At 36.7% G+C, this 24,077-nt stretch overlaps 4 protein-coding genes across 16 annotated transcripts; 1 reads left to right on the top strand and 3 right to left on the bottom strand.

Moving 5' to 3' along the window:
* Positions 1 to 808: 808 nt before the first annotated feature.
* On the bottom strand, positions 809 to 4,408 carry LOC18042584 (probable transcription factor KAN4). Its single transcript, XM_006434826.2, has 6 exons — positions 3,433 to 4,408; positions 3,210 to 3,286; positions 2,918 to 2,954; positions 2,522 to 2,669; positions 1,181 to 1,274; positions 809 to 1,070 (listed from the first exon to the last, which is right to left on the bottom strand). The coding sequence occupies exons 1-6, from the start codon at positions 3,935 to 3,937 to the stop codon at positions 879 to 881; spliced, it is 1,053 nt and encodes a 350-aa protein (XP_006434889.1). The 5' UTR covers positions 3,938 to 4,408; the 3' UTR covers positions 809 to 878.
* Positions 4,409 to 10,725: 6,317 nt separating this feature from the next.
* Positions 10,726 to 13,782, top strand: LOC18042456 (transmembrane protein 147). 7 transcript variants are annotated; one of them, XR_002905637.1, is made up of 9 exons: positions 10,726 to 10,945; positions 11,024 to 11,093; positions 11,172 to 11,231; positions 11,787 to 11,901; positions 12,161 to 12,276; positions 12,483 to 12,607; positions 12,979 to 13,215; positions 13,504 to 13,541; positions 13,646 to 13,747. XR_002905637.1 is itself a non-coding variant. In XM_006434822.2 (7 exons), the coding sequence occupies exons 1-7, from the start codon at positions 10,869 to 10,871 to the stop codon at positions 13,100 to 13,102; spliced, it is 687 nt and encodes a 228-aa protein (XP_006434885.1). In that variant the 5' UTR covers positions 10,726 to 10,868; the 3' UTR covers positions 13,103 to 13,747. The 7 variants fall into 7 exon arrangements, 1 of the variants encoding a protein (XP_006434885.1); XR_002905636.1 differs by having other exon boundaries at positions 13,623 to 13,747; XR_002905632.1 differs by having other exon boundaries at positions 12,979 to 13,541; positions 13,623 to 13,782.
* A 2,147-nt stretch (positions 13,783 to 15,929) lies between these two features.
* Positions 15,930 to 19,472, bottom strand: LOC18043055 (B3 domain-containing protein REM16). 3 transcript variants are annotated; one of them, XM_006434821.2, is made up of 6 exons: positions 19,439 to 19,472; positions 18,684 to 19,069; positions 18,403 to 18,572; positions 16,878 to 17,691; positions 16,537 to 16,715; positions 15,930 to 16,389 (listed from the first exon to the last, which is right to left on the bottom strand). In XM_006434821.2, exons 3-6 carry the CDS (start codon positions 18,511 to 18,513, stop codon positions 16,090 to 16,092), a joined length of 1,404 nt encoding a protein of 467 aa, XP_006434884.1. In that variant the 5' UTR covers positions 18,514 to 18,572; positions 18,684 to 19,069; positions 19,439 to 19,472; the 3' UTR covers positions 15,930 to 16,089. The 3 variants fall into 3 exon arrangements, with proteins under 3 accessions (XP_006434884.1, XP_024038869.1, XP_024038870.1); XM_024183101.1 differs by having other exon boundaries at positions 18,692 to 19,069; XM_024183102.1 differs by having other exon boundaries at positions 18,403 to 18,573; positions 18,698 to 19,069.
* A 97-nt stretch (positions 19,473 to 19,569) lies between these two features.
* On the bottom strand, positions 19,570 to 23,788 carry LOC18042612 (B3 domain-containing protein Os03g0620400). 5 transcript variants are annotated; one of them, XM_024183099.1, is made up of 7 exons: positions 23,339 to 23,788; positions 22,516 to 23,014; positions 22,014 to 22,111; positions 21,047 to 21,536; positions 20,557 to 20,732; positions 19,897 to 20,258; positions 19,570 to 19,809 (listed from the first exon to the last, which is right to left on the bottom strand). In XM_024183099.1, exons 1-6 carry the CDS (start codon positions 23,420 to 23,422, stop codon positions 19,941 to 19,943), a joined length of 1,665 nt encoding a protein of 554 aa, XP_024038867.1. In that variant the 5' UTR covers positions 23,423 to 23,788; the 3' UTR covers positions 19,570 to 19,809; positions 19,897 to 19,940. The 5 variants fall into 5 exon arrangements, with proteins under 5 accessions (XP_024038867.1, XP_024038868.1, XP_006434882.1 ...); XM_024183100.1 differs by having other exon boundaries at positions 19,901 to 20,258; XM_006434819.2 differs by having other exon boundaries at positions 19,904 to 20,258.
* Positions 23,789 to 24,077: the final 289 nt, after the last annotated feature.

The raw sequence follows: 24,077 nt of genomic DNA, 5'->3' as shown, positions 1-24,077 counted from the left end.
AAAAAAATTATAGCATAAAATATAATATAATTTGGCTTCTCTATATATATAACATGATATTAATTCTCTGAGTAATAATAAGTTACTCCCTCCAGTATTATATAGTCTCATAAGAATTCCAAAAGGTATATTATTTTCGGTAGATAGCAAATTCCTGAATGGTATCCCAACAGGGGCAAATTTCATGGATGATAAGTATATGCCAATTCCCAATGGGGAATACCGAATACACTATTTCCTTTAGTAGGTATCTGTCTGTTCCCAATCCCAAAAAAAAAAAAAAAAAAGGGCATCTGTCTGTTCAAACCTTATCGATCGTTTGAAAATGGAATACATCTAGATACGGTCTTAATTAGAGATGACATGTAAATTGAAAAACCTGATTCAAACCTACAATCATCTATATATCCTCAAAGTCAAGAAGGGCAGGAGAACACTTGCTCGATATGCACAGCAACAATGGTGAATATGATTGACATAACACTCACAGATATTTCGCACTAAAGTTTTATTCCACCTGTCCATATTATTCATGACCAGTCGGGGTGTCACGTAGCGCCCTAGTCAAGGACCATTACTGGACCATCGCTGAAAGTTATCAAAATGGGGTACTGCAGTATGTTTCTTTCCACAGAACCATCATCAAAATATATGAGGAACCTTTGATATTGCACTATTTAGATAAATCTATGAACTCTTATGACTCCAGAAAAAAAAAACATATAAGAGCTTGAGTTAGATCTTTCCATTCAATACCGTTTATCTGATTGCAGACAAAACTCAAAGAGCTTCAAACAAGTTAGGAAAAATTAGAGACTCCACATTCGGAACTAATTGAAAAAGCATTATATTTAATTAATGGACTTGGTTGGTAATGTTTAACAATGGAGAAGGGTTAACTCATGATTTGAAGATTGATCAGCATAATCCATTTGCCAACTTGGCCTTCCAAGAGTGAACTCAAGATTTAGCAACTTATCATCAGAAGCTGTCAAAGAGCTAGAGTCCAACCTCTCCACTTCCACCTTGTTATTATCAGACATATGGACGGCTGTCTTGCGTCCGTCCCCCTATTAAAATTCAAAATACGTCAGTAATTAATTACAGCTGCAAAATTAATTATAATTAATTAATTCAAGTCAACAACATGGGCAAGGGGGTCAAATTCACATAATCTTACCTTCGTGTCATTTGCCTTGAAATGGGAATATGTCATTGCATTTCCAGAGTTTGATATGCTCCTGTTGTTTGTCTCCATTGATGGCAATGAGCCTCTGTTCATAATTTACCCCAAAAAAAAGGACAGATTGCAGCAAATTATTAGCACTTAGTAGTGTAAATCAAAAGTAACTTTAAGGTAATTGATGCCTTGATCGATTGTAGAATTCTATGGGCAAAACTTCAACGTGTTATAGTATTGTAATAAATTGGGGCATCAATGCTGACTAATATATCGTTTTGTTTTTCTCGTAAGTCGTAACTATAAAATTATACAGGAATTTGCAGGTATTATATTATCATTTATTGCTGTTACAGTGAGAAATTATGACCTATCTAAGGTAGCTTCAAGTCCATCTGTACATTTAGGCCTCAATAGAATAGGTTGGATCAATTAAATATTAAAAATAAAAACTCCTTTGCATATGCACATCGGGATTGAAACTCCTCCTCGGACAGTGATTAACACTTGTAGTTTTTTTTTTTGATTTTTTAACAGATATATTTTTAACATCTAGGGTTGAATATAAACATCGAAAAGCAGATCATTGAGAACTTGATGCTGATCTAGTGAGAGGATATACTTCATTAAGATCTTGGTGTGCTATAATATCAGATTTGGGTATAATATGTGCATCATTCGGCAAGGCAAAGGGGGTGAAATGTCATGCAGCATGAGGTTCAGTATACTAAATGCGCACATCTATTTTGGGACTTGACGTTCATGAATAGAGTGCTTGGATCAGTACTCTAAGTATACCTTTTGGAACACAAATTAAAACTGAATCTTCCACAGTAGTGGCCGAAGTCAACAAAATTCATCCAACAAAACATTAATTACTAGACCGGGCAAAGGACATATCTGATTCCAGGGAGCCTATCTAGCCTGCCATGATTTATGAAGGCGCGAAAAACTTACCCGTTGAGATTACAACGACTTTGAGATTTGAACAAAACCCTTGACTTTTGTGGCAAATAAATATAATATTGAGAATTTGGGATCAACACGTTCACCATCTAATGGATGTGATATGGGCCGCGAGTGGAAACTGTTACTACCGAGGCCACACTCGTCAACTTTTCAATGGATCTACAAACCCTAGGTTAGTGTTCATCAAAATCCAACTTCATACCTAGATTAATAAAATCCATTTGTCTACACCACGAGTACAGACAGAGACAAACACAGTGTATGACCAAAAAATTCGCAACCAAGGCTATTGTGTACATGCGTGCATGTATATATGTATGTTCACATTGAGTTAATGGGCTCCAATGTAAAAGAAAAAAATACAGCACTAACCTTTGGCGTTTCTGTTGTGATGTTGCTTGTGGTGATGATGGTGTTGGGTGAAGAGAAGAATTGGTATCAGATTTTGCACAAGATAATCCTCCTTCCAGATCAACAACCCCTGTCCGTTGGTTTAATCCCATATCTGTCTGGCCTTGACCTGCAATGTAATTATGCATTATACATGCATAGAGTTAATGCTCTAGCTTTATCAGACACCGAGCGAATAATTCATCACATGGACTGAAGTCAGTCCAATCCCAAAATCATTTTGCATCAGTTGGGGAACAGTGGATCAAATAATGGAGATTTTCTGTCACACTATTGGATCACCAAGCCCCCAAACAAAAAGAATAATTGAAGAGATCAAATAACATTTGGGGTTGTTTGAGGGACAATCCAATTTACCTGATCCTTTGTCGGTGCTCTTCACTGTTCTATACATCTGCATGAACACCCACAGAAAAAAAGAAAAAAAGAAAAATGAGAAAAAAGTCCATGTAGCTTTAGATTACAATCTAGATGCCATTTTGTCCTTATCCCTTTGTTCTCAACCAACCATTACAAATGAATCATAGCAAATACAAAATTAGAATACGATAAAAGGTGCAATATATTAACAACTATGAGAAGGAGAATCATAATAAAATCTAACCATACATAAGTTTAAAGCCATGAAGACTGTAAACAGTTACCCCACCTGCAAGTGACTCTTCACGTGAGCTAGGGTTAGATCCTTCACATTCATCAACTCTAAGACGGATTTTGGAGTTGCTCCTGCGACATTTTCCAGTACAAAAGGGAAAAAGAAAAAGAAAAACTTAGTTTCTCGGTTCAGTCAAACTAATATATGATCAACTCAAAAATAATTAAGCGTGAGATACAGAACAAATCGGTGGGAAATTTGTATTTTTATTAATTACTTTCATGGCCGCCAAGAAGCTGGACTGCATGAACAAAATGGGCATGAAGAGTTGTTGTCCATCTCATTCTGGGAGCTCTGACGCTTCTCTTGACTCCACTAATCATCCTTGCATTCCTCTTGAACTCATGGCCATGGATTTGAGGCTGGTATTGCTGGTGATGATTAATTGTTCTCGGCAGTTGCTGTGGTGGAGGTGGGCATAAATCTGCCATTTCAAACCCAAGACTCAACATGGGCTCACTGGGGCCAAGATTGTAACTCCTCTCTGCAGGGTTATAAAAGCGATTCTCATGGCTTAAATCGCTTCCGCTGCTAGCGGAGTCGGTGGTGGAGCCCCCATCACTGTAGAATGCATAACTATTTCTCACTAACCCATCAAACCGAACTTCCTTATTATTATTAGCTTCACAATCTGAAGCAGATGGCGGGCTGATCTGCAAGGAAAGATCAGGCATGGGTGATAAAGAAGCAGTTCTAATTAAGGGGTTCATGCTTGAGAACATTAGGTGAGGATGGTAGTAAGAAGGATCTAAGTAAATATTGACAAGAAAAGGAGAGAAGTTTGAAATGGTGGAAGATGTTTGACAAGAATAAATAAGGAAACAAAAAGGTGAAAGAAAACTTTGAAAGGAGAGCTGAAAAGAGTGGTTGTGATTATATCATGAGTGCCTTATGATTTGTAATGTGTTGAAGGTGAGTGAATAGGAAGGCTTTTAGTAGGCTTCCTAGCCCTAGGGTTGAGAGAAAGATCAGAGGAAAAGGGGAGGGGGTAAAGGAATTGCAGAGGAAGACTATTAGTCAGATTATTAAATTATGAAAGCAAAAGGGAAAGTAAGTGAGTTTTTCTGGGGGTGATAGTTTAAAGGAAAAGTTAGTGAAAAGGGGAAGTTGTGTATTTAAGGACGCAAAGGAATCAGATCACCTTTCTCCTGGGAGAGGACCAGAGAGCTCTCTTTTCTTTCTTTTTTTCAATTTTTTTGACTTAAAATATTTATAACGAAGAATGAATGAAAAAGGAGGGTTGCTGGATACAGGGATATAATGGAGGTTTATGCAGCAGGGAATGGTTGGAATTCGAGACATAATTAAACGCCAAACGGGGCACTGTTCAATGGAATATTTGGAACGAAACCGAGTCTCTCTCTCTCTCTCTCTCTCTCTCTCTCTCTCTTCTATGTTGATGGATCGCGACCCATTTAAATTCCCCTACTCTTTTTGTTTCTATTACATCTTAAATATTTTATTTTATTTATCAATCTTAGCTTCTCTTTAATTAGAATATTCCCTCATTTTATTTCATGAATGAGGATTACTGGCAGGCCAAGATATCTCTGTTCAAACCTATACCTATACTTATTAGTAGTCACTGCCATCCATGCAGGCATGGCATGTACGCTATACACATACACATTAATTCTTATTCAACAATTTTTTTTTTTCCTTTTGGGGTGAGAAAACCTAACATACATTTGGTTTTGGGATTGACATCATGCAAACAAACCTCCTTAAATTTCCCTTAATTAATAATACTAATTCGCACGTAGCATGAAACATTAGATTTTTTACACGACAGCTCTATTACTAAATTCTTCTTTTAACTAGCTTTAATTTAAATCCGCCTAGACCGACCAATTGCCATGCCAGCTCTAGTCTAATAAGTCACAGATAAATGACTCATTTTAAATGGGCAAGAACAGAAGATTCTCTAAACTTTAGTATAAGCTTGAGTGCACGCAGCATTTTACCACGTTGCCATTTAGGTATGGAGCTGTACACGTGCGAACTGCCAATGAAAATTCCCAACCAAAAAAAATAAAAAATTGAAAAATTTCAGAAACTAAAATGGTCTCGTGACGTGAGTAATAAGGAAGGGGAAAAGGAATATGGACTATAATTGAGAGGGTAGAAGTGTCAGATTGGCTGGGGCGTCCGGCGACACTAGGGTCACAAACCCACATGCAACTCTCCGCGGGAAGTGGGACCCGTTTGAAAAAAAATTAGTAATCCACGCGCCTCAGCTGCCGCGGTAATCCTGTGGCGAGTGAAGGAAAAGGCGAGTGGGAATGTTTAAAAGAATTAAAATGGAGGGGGAGGGGGGATAAATTCAACGGCTAGTATTTGTCTAATGTAATGCAAATCCAATATTCCCTCTCCGTGTCGAAATATTCCAAGCTGTCGAGCCCCACCCGCGCGTGGAAAGCCACAAAGAAAGACCATATTCCTCGGCGTCAACGTGGCTTCTCATCACGTGACCTTACGGACGTGACCTTGTCTGGGTGATAAGCTCCTGTTTGTTCTCTTCTCTTGTTGTTATTTTCTCCGTATTCTCAAAACCAATATTTAAAATGTTTAACAAATTGAGCTCGCAATCCCACGGCCATGGGTCCGGGGCCTTCTCCATTTGTTTATTAGCTGATAACAGTAACAACAAGATGACTAGAAAAATGTTTAATCATTTGTTAAATACTTTCCGAAGCCACGGTCAGCGCCTGATGCGCTCTAGATTCTCCGGGAAATGAAACTCTTTTAGCTTCTTCTGCAGGATGCTTACTTTATTTATTAACGCTAATTAATTCTCTCTCTTTCTTTGGATTTTTGAATAGTAAGCAGGGGGGATATATATCCGGTCAACATGTCCCTCCACGGCTCTCTTGCTCTGTTGTCAAATGCTTTGGCTATATTCCATATTCCATGTGTTTGTCTTTTCTCTTGTTTATGTTTTGATTATTCTTTTACCTTTAATTATATTCGCCTTGAAACTACATATATATTTCTCAACTCTCGTTTAAATAATTAAGCTGTTGATTTTAAGCATAGTACCACTTTACTGGGCATGAATTTGCATGGGATCCTCCTAGCTCTCCGATCATATGTGTATATAGGCTTATTAAAAAGAGCAGCAAATTAAAAATCATGTCGGTACTGAATTCATCGTGCATTAAATGAAAAGTTGAGGGCCGCTGTGTATAACATCCAGAGTTTAGGTAGAATTAAATTTGAATGTGTGATTTTTGGAAGGTAACCAAGTAGCTGATAGTTAGCTAGCGATATTATATTTGTTATCTTCTTGCTTTGTCTGGACGAATAAATAAATTAAATAACTACGGATCATTTGGAAGAATATTAGGTTCTTCATAGTGATTCGTGAGATTAGGATAGGGGCATGTGTTGCTTTGAAAATAGAACATCTTTCTCACCTTCTCCCACTGCATGATGCTTTGAGTAATGTTGGGAGAAGGACAGAAGAGAAAGCAAGGAATCACCGAAATCTACGCCGTTTAGGCTGACGTGCACCACGACATTACATCATATAATTAAGTATTAACAACAATATATAGAATGACACATGACACGATCGAGTCCTTTTGCTGCTTCTGTAGAATTTTCTCACGTCTTGGTGAATGACATAAGAGAGTTTAATACTCCGAAAAGGGATGGACTGCGTTGCTTTCTTTAATTTGCTTTCCTCAAGATAAAAATTTATTTACTAGACGTACAATGCGGTCAAATAAAGTCTGGTTTAATAAAACGGTCAATATAATTGATTGATCGTGAACTTAAAATGACAGTGACAGCAACTATTTTTTCCCCATAAAAGGAGAGAAATGGTTCACTGTTTCACACAACGCGCCACCGGCTGCGGGCAGAGGGCCAGCTGGGAAATTAGAATAGTTCGTAAGCATAAGCAGCTTCTCGGAGGTGGCTAGGATTCCCGAGCAACAATAATTAACTGGCCCGTATATTTGGGAAAGAAGGTGAAAACTAAAGTGACTGAAGTCAGACCCTACCTACGCCAGCCCCACACTAGATTATTTTGTTCTTACAAATCTCAAGCAAGAAATTTTAGGGGGGAAAAAAAGGTGGGGGAGGTTGGGATAAAAGAGCACCTAAAATTAATCTTATCGGTACTGGAGGTAAACCCTAATTGACTTGAAAATTTTTGACTAAAGGAGCATATCTCTGTTTAAAAAACAAAAAAAAAATCAAAGATTACAAGAAGTTAGATTTTGCATATTGAGGTTTTATATATATTTATATATAGAAATTTTTTCATTTAGCATTTTAAAGTGCGGAAAAATCTAAAAAAACTTTAAAACCTTACAGTTTTTTCCCATATTTTAAAATCTCTAACTAAAAAACTAATATATATATAAGTTTTTCAAGTTTAAGAAAGAATATCAATGCATTGTTAGAAAAAAGTTTAAAATTTCATTAATTGGTCGCATTATTTTTTCTTATTATATGAGACTATTACTAAAACTACAACTTATATTACATAAAACTATAACTGATATTTACAAATCCGACTATTAATGAAACCAATCTCTGCCTATATGTTAACTCTCATTAATATTCGATGTATGTCTACTCCACTCATACTTGGATAAGAGAGAATACTACCTTATATAATTAAGGAAGAAAATATTCTTACATTGTACTTGTGGGAATTCAAACTACTATCCTCCAAGAACAGCAGCCCTAACCAGCGGGCCTTTGGCCGAGTGGCTAATTGGTAGCATTACTTATTGATTTAATTTGTTACCTAAGTTCACTGATCAAATAAAGTTATACGCAGAAGAAAGTATATTCCCAATTTCAGATTTTGATACTGCGGAAAGATTTAACATCGAAATAGCAAATAGCAGATTGATACTTTGTTATGTTATTTGTGTGGAGGCCGGGGGTGGGGGGCGGATGATAATTGAAAAATAAAAATAAAAAAAGAGACAAGTTGTGATGGGGAAGCATAATTCAATTATTTCATTGACTTGTTTGAAATTCCTGCCCTCTGCATCATCTGTCGCGGTCGCGGTCACTCAAAGAGTTACATCGGTTCGGTTTGGGTGAATTCAATTGAAGGCGACGGATCTGTAACTTCTTCTCTTACACTCCTTCACAGGCAAAATTCTCTCTCTATCACACATCAAGATTTTCTTGAAATTTTAAAAAACCAGTACGGTTCTTCTTCACATTATCTCTTTCAAAGAACAGAAGTGGAGCCCCGAAGTAAATTTACACAGATCAGATCAAAAGGGTGGAATCATCCGTATTTGTTAAAAAGTCTAAGAAGCAATCTCCAATCGAACGGAAAGTAAGAGATAAAGTGATATCTTTTCATTTTGATTTTTGTTACGTGACTTTGTTTTTTTTTTTTTTTTTTAAATTTTTTTAAAAAAGGTCACGTGCCAACCGTGGGATTTCATTTGCTGCCTTCATCAAAATAGAGCAACCTCTCTCTTGAGTCTTGATCAAAATCAAACGTACCCTAGATTAACGTAATCTCATGGATTGTACGTACTTATATCAAGGGACCCACTTTCAGGGCGATCATGTGCCTGCAAGCAGTTCTTGTTAGGATTTTCAGAATGGACGCTGCCCCCCTACATTAAAACCCCCGGGAGGCCATTTTTTTTTCACATTTGTTACGTTGCTTAATTTCATAATTTTTTACAGTTACCTACTGACCTAATATTTCATTGCTTAATCCTATGAATTGATATTTCATTGTTTAATCCCAAATATTTGAGATACGTCGCTGATACCAATAATTTAACTATCCAAAAAGAAAAAATTAATAACAATATTTTAACTCAAAACAAATATAGATTTATCTTAATTTAATCTCCAAAAATTATGGACTAAAAAAATTAGTTTAGATTTTTCTCACCTCTATCTTTAAAAAAGTGGGGGTGTGGGGATGTTGTTTACACTACTATTCATTATCGCCTACATTCCCACTCTCTCTATTTATTTCCTATCTTCCTTAAATTTCTTTATGTGTTGTTTGGGAATGATGGCTTTTTAGTATTATTATGACACCGTCGCAGTCCCAATTTCCCATACTCATCTGGACCACATTTGTGCTTCTTTTTTTCACATACGGCCATATAGGCGTTTGGCTAATTGCCTCAATTAAAGGTTATGTTTCTCATTCACTTGCTGGTTTCTTTGGCTCTTTCTAAATGCCAGAAAGAAAACTGCTTTTGGGCTGTCAAATTGTCCAGCTCTCTTCCTCAATGAGATATAATTAAAAACTAGTCCTTGAATGTCAACATCAGCAAAATAAATCCTTGTTTCCCTTTCGTGAGGGAATAACTGCTCCCATGACGTATAGCACAGTACTTTGAACTTCATACTAATCCAATTTGGCAATCCCTATTTTATATGTATGAAACATATATTCTCCTCACACGAACAATGTATGTGTGGGGCTCATGCACTGTTCATGTAAGAGGAATATATCTTACATGCATGTAAGATAGAAGAATCCATCATATTTTATATCGTTTTTTGGTATTGTAGTACTGATTAATTATGATAGTAATCAATGTTCATATCGCACTAGAACTATAAATTAAGCTTGAATATGATGTGAAAGAAATTCATACAGCCACATTTCCGTTAGGCACGCATTACTATTTACTAGACAGCAACAAAAAAGAAAAGAAAAAAAGCGACATAAATTTTTCTTGCTCGATCTTATTAAATATTAATTCTCCATATATGTTACCGGCTATGCGTAATGCTTTGAGATGGATATATATAAAAGATCATTTCGCAAAGAATGTGTTTGTTTTCGTATAGGCGGTCTCATCAGAGTGAAAAAAAACAATCAGACCGGTTCAAATTGGGAATTGGAAACGCATATTTGGAGTTTTAGCAGGCAAGAGCTGTTGTAGGAAACATTTCAACCTTACCTGTTTTTGTCTTAACAGTTGCACATGTACATGCCAAATTCTAATCTATGAAAGACATTCCATAAAATTAAAAAAGTCGTTAAATATTCATATATTGTCAATTAATTGTACCCAACATATTAGGTACCATACTGTAACTATCGAACAGACATTCATATTGGCAAACAAAATTCCAATTGAGGGGAAAGATAGATAATATATCATATTAAAAATGTGAAATTTAATTGAGTAATTTGACTTGGTAATGTACTCACTCTTCGTAACGCTCTTCAAAACTCTCCCAATCAAATATCAGATTAGTTTCTCTCTCCCACAAAAAAAAAAAAAAAAAATCTCCCCCGCCGATAAGTGACATTCAGTCTCTGCAAATTAAATTTAGCGATCTGCACATTAGGATCGAGAGAGTTTCTATTTAGCCCCCAATTTTTATATTGACACCCGCCAAATAAAAGAGGGTCAGGGTCTATAAGAATGTCCATTGGGGGTCTACAACAGATGTGGACCTGGAAGCCACGGGCCCGGTCCCAGCCCAATTAGAAAGAAAGATCCGGCCTAGTCATCGGTTTCTTCCCTCCTGAACCATCATCAGAAACTCTGATTACAGCCTGCAGATTACGGGATAAAAATAAAAATAAAATCTAAGGGACTGACTTGCGAGCTTGAACTCTCTCGCTTCCTACTTGTTGTTGGATCACCACAGCGGTTTCCGTGGCGGAGAGAGGAAGGTTAGGTAAAGATGACGGTTTTTCATTTCTTCAACTGTGCGATTCTGACTTTCGGCCCTCACGCAGTCTACTACTCCGCCACGCCCTTGTACCGCCACTATCCCGCGTCAAAATTTTTAGATCTGTAACTTGTCTTTGGAGGCTAATTTACATTATACTTGTGCAGATCCGAGTATGATACACTTGGTACCTCTGTGAAAGCGGCTCTCGTTTATCTCGGCACAGCTCTTGTTAAGGTTTGTACGCTTGGTTAACTCATAATTTAATGTACTTAAGCTGTAAATTATTTGAAATTTGAATTGTTACTTGTGCAGCTTGTTTGCTTAGCGACGTTTCTTAAGGTATCGGAGAATGATAACTTCGATCCATATCAGGTACTTTTTTTTTTTTTTTTAATCTTTCCAAGTTGAAATTTTTTTTAGCTTAACTTGTAATAGTTTGCTGATTTTGAAATTTATATCTCACAAAGCTAGATAATACATGTAACGAGAGAGGCAAATTTTGATCAGCTTCGTTGGTATAATAATAATTGATTTTCATCATTGTACGGTTATCACATTCTTAATTTCCTTACTTTCTATTCCACATAAGTTGATTTTTATTTATTCTTTGGTGAATACACTTCAGAGATATTAGAGATAAAAGAGATGATGCATGCTAGTAAGTAGTTCTTTACAAATTCAAGTTGGTGTTGTATATTTTATGACCATTATATACTGCAAGGCTGTATAAATATTATGTGTTTTGAAAGTCATGAAACGTTACGAAAGATGATCGCAAGTCTGTGCAAGATTAGTATTTGATTGCTCTATTAGCCGGTATGAGTGGGGTAGCTAGCTTTTATTCTTACTTAGATAATGCCTTTGTTTATGATGGTTTACTTCCGGTGGTTTGTTCATCATACAATCAAGAATGTCGTTTTTCTTCAGGAACTGTTGAAAGCATTGATCGGTTTTATAGATGTTGCTGGGCTTTACTTTGCCTTAACCCAGTTGACTCACAGGAACATTTCTCAGAATCATAAATTTCAAGCTGTTGGACTGGGTGGGTAATCCTTGATTCAGTTATTTTGTTAAAACACACTCACATGTGCGCACAGAGAGAGAGCTATATACATGTTAATTTCTTTATCTTCTTTTATTAATTTCTAAAGCAAAAGGTTTTTTTTTAATTTATTTGTGACTGCATGTGAACTTAGTTGTAAGTAGTGGGAATGAGGTCCTTGCTCTTTCCTTTTAGACTTGTCAAAACTGTAATCTTAAACTTCAAAGTTACTATCTCACTTCTTTCTCCATGCTGGCAGGGTGGGCTTTTGCTGATTCTGTTCTACATAGATTGGCTCCACTTTGGGTGGGTGCTAGAGGACTAGAGTTTACTTGGGACTACCTTCTTCAAGGGCTAGAAGCTAATGCAAATTTGGTAAATTTGTTCTCTCAGTTGACAGAAGTTACTTTTCTAACTGATTTCTGTTTGCACCATGCAATTTTTGATCTCATAATGCATAAATTTCAGCAAGATGGGAAGTAGCTCAATTTTTTCCCGGTGGAAATGGAGCTGATATGTCTGTCCACTTGTTTCCAGTCGAGGGTTAAATTATCTGTATCCTGATTTAATTATGATTTCAGGTGTTGAGTATTTCCCTTGCTGCATTGGGATCTTTGATGTGGCTTCGCAAAAACAAACCGAAGACGTTGATTCCCATAATATATGCATGTGCTGGGATTGTTGCAACCATGCCATCTATTACAAGGTTTGTTCTTCAACCTTCATTGTAACATTGTTTTCTTTACTAAAACGTTTGCGAGATTTGAGTTTTTTTCTGATGTTAAAACTGGGTTAATTTACTTCAAATCCATCAATTTGGAAATACAAACATTTGGGAGGCCTAATTTATGGTCTTTCTTAATTACTTTTGAACCTGTAAACTTGGCTTCATTTTCCCATAATAAACTGTCCACAAACCCCAAATGATGTATCTTTTAAAACCATATGGTGGTTGACCTTATAGCATCCATGCAGTGATCACCAATTAAAAGCATTTTGCTTGCATGGTTTGGAACAGCCTGTGTAAAGAATAGTACTTGTCAATACCCTTATTATTCTGATATATGGCCTTTGCAGCTATTTGAGGCGGGGACTGGGATGGCAATTTCCAAAGGTGGTGGGCTTTGAACTTTTTACTTCGTTGGTGATGGCATTCATTAGTTGGCAACTCTTCTCTGCGTGTCAGAGACCTTCTGCCTGACAGCCTGAGGAAGCCAAGCATTACTTCTGGACAGTTGGTTGAGGCAGTTTTTTTGCAACAGCATAATTCTCTTAAAGAGGGCCTGTTCCTATGAGCATATTCTCCTTATGGTGGTCCTGATCTCCTTTTTTTGAACTTTCACATCATCATTCTAGTTTGTGTTAATTTATTGGTATCTAACTCAATCTTCAGCATTCTTATTTTGCCAACTCAGATATAGAGATTTCTCAGATGCAACTCATGCAATGAATTCATGAAAATTTTGGATGGAAAATGAGTTTGGCTTGCATTTGAGAAGTTAAAACTAAAAAGTGGTGAAATTATCAGTCGTGGGCTATGTCTCTTTCCTGTCTTTTGCACGAGCAAAGTTTTGAAGTTAGTGTGTGATAAATCTTTTGCAGGAACCTTATCACATACTGTTTGCGGGTGTTCATTGAAGGTACAATGAAATAGAAATTCTGTGACTTAAACGAGTGACATGGTGATTTTCTTAGTGCTTTCTTCACTCCTTCAATAACAGGTTTCTTCTTTGACCTTCTACAGCCAATCTACACATGCATTCAACTCCAAATTAAGAAAAAGTATAACTTTGAATAATATTTATGTAATAAGATGCTATTTGATACAACTCTCCCGTTCCATGCACGTACTCGTGTTTAAGTAATTGGTTGGTTTCTTTCTGTTGATAGCGTTGCAAGTCTCATGCTTGCACTGCAGAGTTGTAGGTCTAGCTTCGTTTTGATTTTCATGCTTTGTGTGCAAGTTAGGGTGATCATTGGTCGTCTTGTGGCTGGCTTTATTATAATCTTCTCGGAGTAGGTCTTATAATAGATTTTGATTCTGAACTTTGATTTACCACTATTTGAAAACAAGAAAATTACCATATCCTAAGCAATGATCTTTTACAAAATCCTGCCTCCCACTTCCAAAATACAAGCGATTCCCGTTTTCTTCCACATTTACAGCCCAATGTCCCCCCATAGGACTGTCAACCATGCACTTTCCTAGTGATCTTCCGTTAAAGTTCTTGAAAAAAGCTGGCGGCATACACTAGAAAATAAAATCAGGTATCCTCAAAATGGAGTCAACAACAGAAAGGCATGAAATCTGTTATAGCCAGGAGTGCAAATGCAGCATTAATTGAAGGTGAGAATTGCTAGTACTGTGAAAAGAGTGCCAGAGTCAAGAGGGGTTTTTTTTTTTTTTTTTTTAAATAAATAAATCAAGATAGGCTATTACGTTATTCTATATAGAAACGTCAAATTCGAGGGGCAACAAAGTATCATTGCAAATGTGAGGGGTGAAAAAATGAAATTGTCCAACTTTCAGTAAAATCTCCAATCTTTTCCGAAAATATATTTTCGGCCACCCCTGGTGCAAAGAACCTGCACTCATGGTCGCTGATATTTTACAAAGAAGGTTATTTAATTCGTATGAGAACATGGTTTGCATGAAAATCAATCAGTGGTAATAATTAAGAACACAAACGTAAAAAGGAGAAGGCTCTTGTGCAACAGACAGGTTTTGTAATGCTTCGAATAAAGGTCAGTAAATGCATACAAAAAATGAAAGAAGAAACAGTACTGGTACTACCAAGCGTTTGGAGAAGTCGTCAGTTAGGACCTTGAAGATGGTTGGTCTTTTTTCTTAGTATTTCTTTCTAGCCATCCTTGGAAACTTTATCACTTAAACCAAAAAACAGAGAGCTTCCTTTTCTGGAAAAGACAGTCATACTCTTTGCAGTTTGCTCTGTTATGAAAACTAGAAGAGGATTAATAGAATAATAATAGTCTCTTATCTCTTAACTGTTCAGGGCTGATGGGATCAGCCATAACACATAGTCTTTGCTGTAGTGATTAAATGCTCAGGTAATATTTAACAATGGCTGCTAAACTTATCAAACGATCCTGATTATGGCTATAGCCATAATTGACCTGTGTGCATCAAACTGCCGTCATTTAATATGATATCGTTTAATCGAAGAAAAACATTAATTTTTCTTTTCTAAGAAATGACACCGATGCGGCCCTCCAATGAAATGTAAGGAGTGAAGACACAAAAAGTTACAGAAATAAACAAGAAATTACACGGAGTGACGCATCAATTCATATAATAAGTTTTTATTTATAGGAAGACGAAAATAGTTACAGAAATTTCACCTTATTCATCGTAATAGAACGGCTGGAAAATCTTGCACGATAGAGGATTTTTTTTTTTTTTAAACCACCAGAAGGTGGGGTTAGGCAGGACCGGTAATATAAATCAGAAACTGAAATTTATACACAAGGAGGGGTACATAAACCATGACCTCCATAATAAATGAAAACACATAAAAAAATCAAGAATAAATGGAAGAGAAGGCTGTCAATATTAGCGCCTGACATTATTTTTTAAATAAAATTGTAATGCTTATTAGGTTTGGACAAGATTATATCTTAAACTAATATGGCACATGATATTATCACAAATCACATTAAATGATTACTTATCTTAGAATTTCATTGCTACATGTCAATCACAAAAGTTGCATCCAGCTTTCTTTTGAGCAATTCAGCTAATCCATACAATCAATTACAAAGTTCGTCATCCAAGTTGTTAAATTTGAATCTTCTTCAGTGACCCAGGCTCAGATGATGGTTTCAATATAGAGGTAACAACAAAGGAGGCTTTGTTGTTGAACAGAGAATATTGTGAAACATTTCTAAAATGTTCAAACTCCTAATTCCTAATCTCCCAAAATGCAGTACTCTCAAATGACAGCTTAGTTGAACGCATAAGTTGTACATCAAAGCTTATCATAATTAGTCTACCACAAGTGTAAGACCAGTTGCATAAAGTAATCCGACAATATATTACATGTAATTTACAAAGTACAGTCCAAAAGTCAAGCGAACCGCGAAATACTTCCAACACCAGTTAACAGCAATTTACAAAGGCCCAGAGCCTAGATAAACAAGCAGTTTTCTTTCCGCATCAGGGACAACTTTTCAAAGCTGTAAGGAAGCGGGGGCCACTTGGGTTAGTGGAACCACAGCATTCACCACTCGGAAAATGCTGACATTTAGGACCATAGGTTTGGTTCCTGGGTTGTCTGGGCCGAACACACAGACATCAAATTCGTCTAAGTGGTTATCTACAGCAAAATTCTTCCAGCCGCCAGACAGGCCTCCAGAGCAACGAGGTTTGCAAAATTGAAATCGGGTGATCCATGTTTTCTCATTCAAACGAAGAATCACATCTTGATTCTCCAGGGTGAGATACTTTGACATCCAACTTGCAGGAATAGCCTGACGAAGCAAAACCAGGATGATATGAGGTCAACAATTTTACATAGGGAGTCATCCAGCAATTAATTTCAAAATATGGAAGAATAAAGTAAAAGAGATTAACAAAGTTTAGAGAAGGTAAAATAAGATTGAAAATGAAATGCTTACCATATAAAATCTCTTATATACATGAGTAGGTCTCATGACTACTGTGAAACTGTCAGTGGTTGATACTGCTTGTGCCATTAGCAAAGCATTATTTTTCTCATCTTGGGTCACAGGCCTCCTGTTAGATGTAAAAGGTGGGCTCAATGCCACATTTCCATTGATGATTGTTTGTTCATCACCTAGGGCATTTGTTGCAGAACTAAAATTAATAAACAAGAATAATTCAAACAAGAGAATACACAGCAGACTACAAAAACTAGTCATTGGCCAACAAGATTTGTTCAATTAACAAGTTAGAAACCTTTTGTCGTGCAATAAAAAGAAGAGAAGAAGCTGAATACCAGTTTTGGTCTTTAACATCTCTGCAAAATTAGTAGACACTGTCTTGCTTCTCGAACTTCGCCTAGTATGAGCGAGCTCATTAGAACTATCAACCCTCCAAATTCTTTTGCTAGAATCTAGGGTGACAATTGGCTCTCCCACTGGTATTTTGTTAATTTCATCATTACTTGCTTTCTCTGGCAGAGTCACGTCAACATCACAATCTGAAGAGTTAGGAATTCCTTCCACACAACTTTCTCCAATTCTTCTTTTGGTTTGGGATACACTGCCATGGTCTTTATGCTTACGTTTTTTGACAAAATATGAATTTCGCCTGCTACGAACAAACTCGTTAGAAGTATCATCCCTCCTAATTCTTTTGCTAGAAGCTGGCGTGACAATTGGCTGTCCTACTGGAATTTTGTTGATGTCATCATCGCTTCCTTTCTCTGGTGGAGTGATGTCAACATCACAATGTGATGAGTTGGGAATTCCTTCCACTGAAGTTTCTCTTATTTTTCTTCTGGTTTCACGTCGATTGCTGTGCTCGGTATGCCCACATTTTTTGACAAAATATGAAACAGCTTTTTCACATTGGCTTTGCCCATCAAACATTAAAACATCAAAATGTGAGCCTCCATTGTACTTAAAGAACAAGATATCATTTTCTCCCAGGAAATGATCTTTGACAAATTCTGGCCAACCATGACTGAAGTACAAGGTATGATCTCTCGTTGTAATTCCTACGACCCATGTAAAACCGCTGGGAGCCTTCAGGGAGACGGTTACTGGAAGCTTCTTTCTTAAATTTCTAGCAACCTTTTCGGGAATAGCCTGCGATTCCACAAAATGATAAATGTTCAATAACCATTCAAGGAAAACAGAAAAAGGAAGAAAGAAAGCAGTGGCACTTGTAAATTTCCAAGATTCAGTTGAGTATGTGTTACAATCCTGGATTTTGCATGGGCTAAAAATGATAACCCAAATGGGTATATAAGCTCATGGACACCCTATGGAAGTGTCCTGGATTCTTCCTTCCTCCACCCTACGGGTTCATACTTCACAACAATATGCTTCCTCATCTTTCGAGCAAGAATTTAGGTTACATTATGACCAACATAGTAAAACCGATGCGTGCGTGAAACAAAAGGCAAAAAATTAGATTTTGTTGTGCCCGAGATAGTCAAAAAAACACAAAGGCCGGCCCTAGTTCCAACGGTGACTGGTTTCCTCCACTTGTATGTCAATTTGTGGCTTCTTCACTGTAGGAGCTTCCACTCACATTGGCAGTTACCAATTGCGAGAAAAAGTTTCAATTTCGAGTTAATTTTAAAGGCAGAAAGCCAGACGTCACAGGCCCGCCGGCCTTGTTTGTTACTGGTTTTGATGCGTGTTGAGCTTATTATATATAAAAATGATTATTTGCAATGAAGGATACTTAGAACAAATAATAAGGGTCTGAAGAAAAAAAGTATTTGTTGTGAACAAGCTGAATTTGTAAAAGAACTTTAAAATGAAAAAGAAATAAAAGCATGGTAAACGTACAAGTTGGTGATCAAAACCAGTATGAAGATACTGAATGAAATGGATACACTGGAAATGGTTCCAATAAATTTCCTCTTCCCAACTCCTGCATTCGTTGCACGCTTCCCCCATGTCCCTCAATCTGAAGCTTTGGATCCGATCTGATCTGATCTCAACTCAACTTCAGAGACCTAACGAAAGAATAGAGTTGAGACATTACGTCATAATGCATTTAGTTTAATAAGTTAATTATGAACAAGAAGGTCAGAAAATTAAAATAAAAGCGTTATTTATTTATTTACTTTTTTACCAGGGAAGCTACTCCAGAACAACAGATGAGGCACAAGCGAAACAGTTGATTTGATTTGATATTCTTTTGCAGGAAAGATATGACAAAGACGCAGTTGAAGCCTGAAGCTATTAGCTGTTACCCCCTTCAACCTTGTGACTGTGTCTGCATCCGACTCTTGACTACAAACACTCCGATGAAGCTGAGCTGCAACACTAGTGAAAATACTGTGTGCTGACCCCTGTATCCTTTTACATTGTTCAACAACTTTACTCCTCCGAATCACAGGCATACACGTGGCAGTTGCAGACAGCAGAAGCTGTCCCTCCCCGATGTTACTCGCTCCAAACCACCACAGACAGTAACAGAGCCTCTTAGAAGTGCGACGCGTCATTTTCCCTAGAATAATTAAAGTACAAAAAAGAGAATATTTCAAAATTTTTATCCAAAAACTTATTTCACATTTACTAATTAATAAATGAAATAATATAATTATTTTATTTTATTCTTATAAAAAATTACTAACCACTCAATCAATAAATGATACATTACTATTTAGAATTAAATTTAAAATAAAAAAATTTAAAACATCTATCGTAGTTTATGTTTGTCACTCTTATTTCATTCTTAAATGAAAAGAATTTAAAAAAAAAAGGAGTAATAATTACGGGCTTCTATTGTATGTTAGGGTTAGGCCTTCATACGAATTTCGGTTAGCTTATTACTTGTGCACACTTGACATAGAAAGATTCGGTTCCAGTCCCTTACCATCTACATAACAGGTCAAGGTTTAAAGCTCCTAGTGGTCTGTCGTAATTTTCTTAGGCCGGAAATGTGTTTAGTGCCTTTGAAGCAAATACAAATTACAAACAGATAAACAAATGCGAGGAAGAGAGACAGCTAATAAAGATTACATCATATATACAACGGTTTCCAAACCATTCCTATATTAAACTAGAATGGGGCGACAATAGATTTCTGATAGCCAAAATGGTACATACGACTCAGATAGCCGCATAGTTCACCAAAAGCTTTAGCTACATTTTCTTAGGAAAACTTTCTGTTGCCTATCGTGCGTGAACGCACGACTCTCACCTAGTTAGCCTTGGTTTCTACTGATTTACAAAAGAAAGACCATCCTGCAGAAAACAGCCACCAAATTGTCTGAAAAACATAATTGTCCAAAAAATTAATTTTTGAAGAATAAGAAAAGGATGTATCAATACCCACAACCTAACACGTTCTTTGATGTTTGATCCCTTCCGGTGCCTCAGAAAAGGGGATGGTCAACAGTAGATGATTCGTTAGATGTTAATTTTCCACTTTCAAGGTCCACTTCTTTCCTTCCAACACCAGTTATATGCACACGCATGTCAAGCTTGCTGATAAGTTCAAATATGCAGACATCCCCAATTTTGATGTCATTACCACGAACAAAGGCCATCCACCCTCCACAAAACGTATGCACCATCCGCCCTTTGGAGTCTGGGAGTGAATTAACGGTCCAGCATTCCCCTTTTAAATTTCGAAGGACAATCTCTGTTTTGCAGTCAGGAAGATGTGCCATGGCAAACTTATATGGGATTTTCTGCATGACAATAACGAGTCAGTAAAAGAGAATGAATGATTTTTTATACTCCCGTAAATATGGAGTGAAATTCTTGAGGTTTTAACATTTTGGTGAGTAATAACAGCAGTCGGCTAAGTAAAACATCGATTATTACTTCACTTGTGTCTTCTGGATCTTTGAATTTACTCAAATGTTACGAATAATTATAAATTTAAAAAAAGTTATCCATGATACAGTTCCATCAACCACCATATATATAAGAAATATAAAAGTCAGCAAAATATCAAAAGCAGCAAACACAAAGGAGAGTACTAACCAAAGTATATGAGCCACTGATGTTGAACTTCCTCATGATTCTCACAAAATGAGGAACACATGAATTAAAAGAACGAGCAGCTTTCTCTTCATCAAGTGCCATCATCGTTCTTAAATTGCCTCCAGGTGTCGAATCCATTTTAGCTTCAACATTATTTCTATTTTGAGCAGCAGCCTCTGTAGTGCACACAAGCCAAGTTGAGTTACCAGGTACTTTCATGAGTGTATAGATTAACCCACACAAATCTCTCTAAAAATTGTAGGTCAGAATATTATGAATTGCTATTAAGCATGAAGAAAAATTAAAAAAAGAAAAGAAAAGAGAAAAGAGGTACACTCAAAAAGAATGGTAAAAATAAATACAAAGCGCTCATCTTACCTGTAAATTCACTTAAAAGAATCTAATTGAAGACACATGAAGTACAGCATTGCCCCTTGCATAACAGATCACAACTAGAAAATCCCAACATATGATCAATTGACAGCTTTACCTGATTTTTCATGGCTAATTTTTGGCAGACAGCACGTTGCAATACTAACAGAATTCCCATCTGTACCAATATGCTTCTTTATTTCACATGACTTAGAACCTTTCACGTTGCATAACTGTATTTTTTTCAGAGAGTTCTTCTTCACTTTCTTTGGCACACCATCAAACTGTTTGCATGATATGGTGGTGGAGCTTACATTTGACCCAGTTAAGACTGTTGTTCCCCTCTGACTATCTGGGTACTGCTTTCCAACTCTAAGAATATACACATGCAATTCACATTTGTGCACAAGTTCGAAAATGCAGATGTCTCCTAATTTGATCTCATTACCACGAACAAAGGCCAACCATCCTCCACAAAAAGTATGACTTGTGTGGACTTTTGTTGTAGGCACAGAATTCACAGTCCAGCTTGCTCCTTTCAGGTTGTGAAGGACAACCTCTGTTTTAAAATTTGGAAGATGTGCCATTGAAAATTGATATGGTATATTCTGCGCCAAAAAGGGGGAAAAAAACAACTGATCTTATTAACAGAATCCAGAAAACTAAAACAATAAATTTTCTATGTAATTGAATACATGCCAGGAGAAGTAAAATGCTATTAGCCCTAAGTGAATGGGCCAGCAACAATCAAAGGAACCTCTGCGTGAAGGCTGTCAAGCCACCATCACTTGGGAGCAGCAATGCCAGATTTAATAAATAAATACAGAGGTGCTAGTTGATGTGAATCTAAATCTTTGGTGGCTGGGGAATTTGTTGAGCAGCAGATTGAAGTCGAAAGATTGAATAAAAGGGCTGAGATTAGGAGGTGGTTGGCGAGTAATGTCATCTGTTCACCAATATTTTCCACAACATTCTTCTAAATTCCAGTGGAATACGTATTTTGGGGGGGGGGGGGGGGGGGGTTGTTGCGGTTGCATGGACCATGCTCCTGTCAAATATCCATAATAGCAAATGAAACTACTTACCAGTGTATATGAACCACTAACATTGAACCTCTTCATTTTTCGGACGAAATAGGGAAAAGCTGATATGAATGATTGAGCAACTTTTTTCTCTTCATCTTCTGAGAACAATGAAAGACAACTTTTATCATGTAAATACAATTCATCTTATTTGCTGTCACTTTCTAACAGTAAAAGAAAATCTATTCAAGACGGTAAAAACAAGAAATCTCTCACAATTCTGAAATTTTGATTAATAAAGATATTGATGTTAAAAACTCCTGTTTACAAGAAGAAAATTTGGATTACAATTAGTACTTCATTGTGGACGTGCTTATATACTAGAATATTATGCAGAAACGAGCACAGTCCATGAGTCCAATTTCTATAATTCTATTTCCAGTTTCTTCAAACGACCGGAGGACTCAGAAAAGGGTAAAAAGCAACAGAAATGCTCAATATCTAGGAAATTGTTCAACCAAGAAACAGATTGTCTTCAAAATCAACGCAAGGTTGGATTTGTTACCTGGCTTTATGTTGCAAGTTTTCGGTTGAGAAGGCGATGCGAAGATCGTAGATAGACTGAGACACCTCCTTGTTTCCTCACAGGAATCTGCTTCCCGGTCCCGGTTATCATCTATACAATCCGATTCAAAAGAAGAGGAGCATTCTCTAATTTTCTTCAACAAACTTTGAAGAGCTTTGTCTGAATGGGCAACCGCCTCCTCTCTTTCTCTCTTTTGTCCCGTACTGGTGGACTTCGAATTAAATGCAGCTTCCTTCTCACATCCACTCTGATCAAATATTTGCACGGTGAAATGCAACTCACCATCATATCTGAAAACCAAAAGGTCACCACATTCTATAAAATTGTCTCTCAGAAATACTGGCCATCCTTTATCAAAGAACAAATTATCATCCTGTTGAATCAAGTCAATGTGCCATGTATCCCAACTAGGACCTATTAATGTGACTGATCCAGATGTTCTGCCCTCCATATGTCTCACGAATTGTAGTGGTAATTTCTGTTACATATAGATTTCAACTGGGTCAACATCCAACCACACAACCCATCAGCATTTCATCAAAATTTGATTTAAGTTATAAAAAACTTCTGTTTAAAGCTAAGAAAATCTTTCATCTGAACTTCCAAAGTTAGTGGATGAACAATGTAGTGAAAGTCTACAAGGACTGTTCTGTCTTATAATAGCAATTTTTTTCTTCTGCTTAGCCTCTAGATACTAGTCATTAAGCACTAAACCCTAATTTGTTGCTAAAATTAAGAAACAAATGATCAGAGAAAATAAATATTGCGAGACAGAATGGAAAAAAAAAAAAAAAAAGATTACCAGACACTCTGCACTTAAATTAGAAGAGAAAATATTAAAGAAGCAAGGCCGTCGAAAATACAGCATCCCTGGTTGATTATCCATCGTATCGTTAGGATAAGTCGAAAACCATTAGCTTTCACTATCACTCAAAAGGATTTGGGCTGTGATTCTTTGACAGACCAAAAAAACTTCCAGAAGAACTTGTTTGAATCAGAGAGAAGCAGAATGAAACGTTGAAGATCAAAGCGATAGCTGTTCTATCTTCTTGCCTGCAGCCTACAGTGTTCGGCTGTCTGCTCTGCACTGCTGGTTGGAGTTTGTGTGCGCGTGTTAGATACGCACCATAGACGTGGTTTGGTGCTCTGATCTCGTTGTCGTGGCTCTGGGAGCGTGTTTTTCAGGCCGATTATTGGTTCGTGCCGTAAGCGCTCGCCAGGAGGTCAGCAACTAGATCAAGCCTGTGACACGTGGAATAGGCATAGGGATCGGATTCTCGTGACCTGATTATGTCCTAAATAAATAACTCAATTATTAATTGATTGTAAATAAATAAAAAAATAAAAAAAATTAAATTTTACCATATACTACCATTAAAATACACATAACAAAAAATTCTTAAAAATTTTTAAATTAGAAAAGAATCTCATTCCCTATTAAGGACCCATGTCCTTTTTATATCCGGATTATATTTTCAGATTTTGCCATCCATTTATGTTCCCAAAAGTGTTTAAAAGATGTGGCATTTTTTGTAGGGTGG

The sequence above is a fragment of the Citrus clementina genome, unplaced genomic scaffold, assembly GCF_000493195.1.
Source record: "Citrus clementina cultivar Clemenules unplaced genomic scaffold, Citrus_clementina_v1.0 scaffold_5, whole genome shotgun sequence".
Lineage (NCBI taxonomy): Eukaryota > Viridiplantae > Streptophyta > Magnoliopsida > Sapindales > Rutaceae > Citrus > Citrus x clementina.
This window is presented reverse-complemented; position numbering and strand designations above follow the sequence as displayed.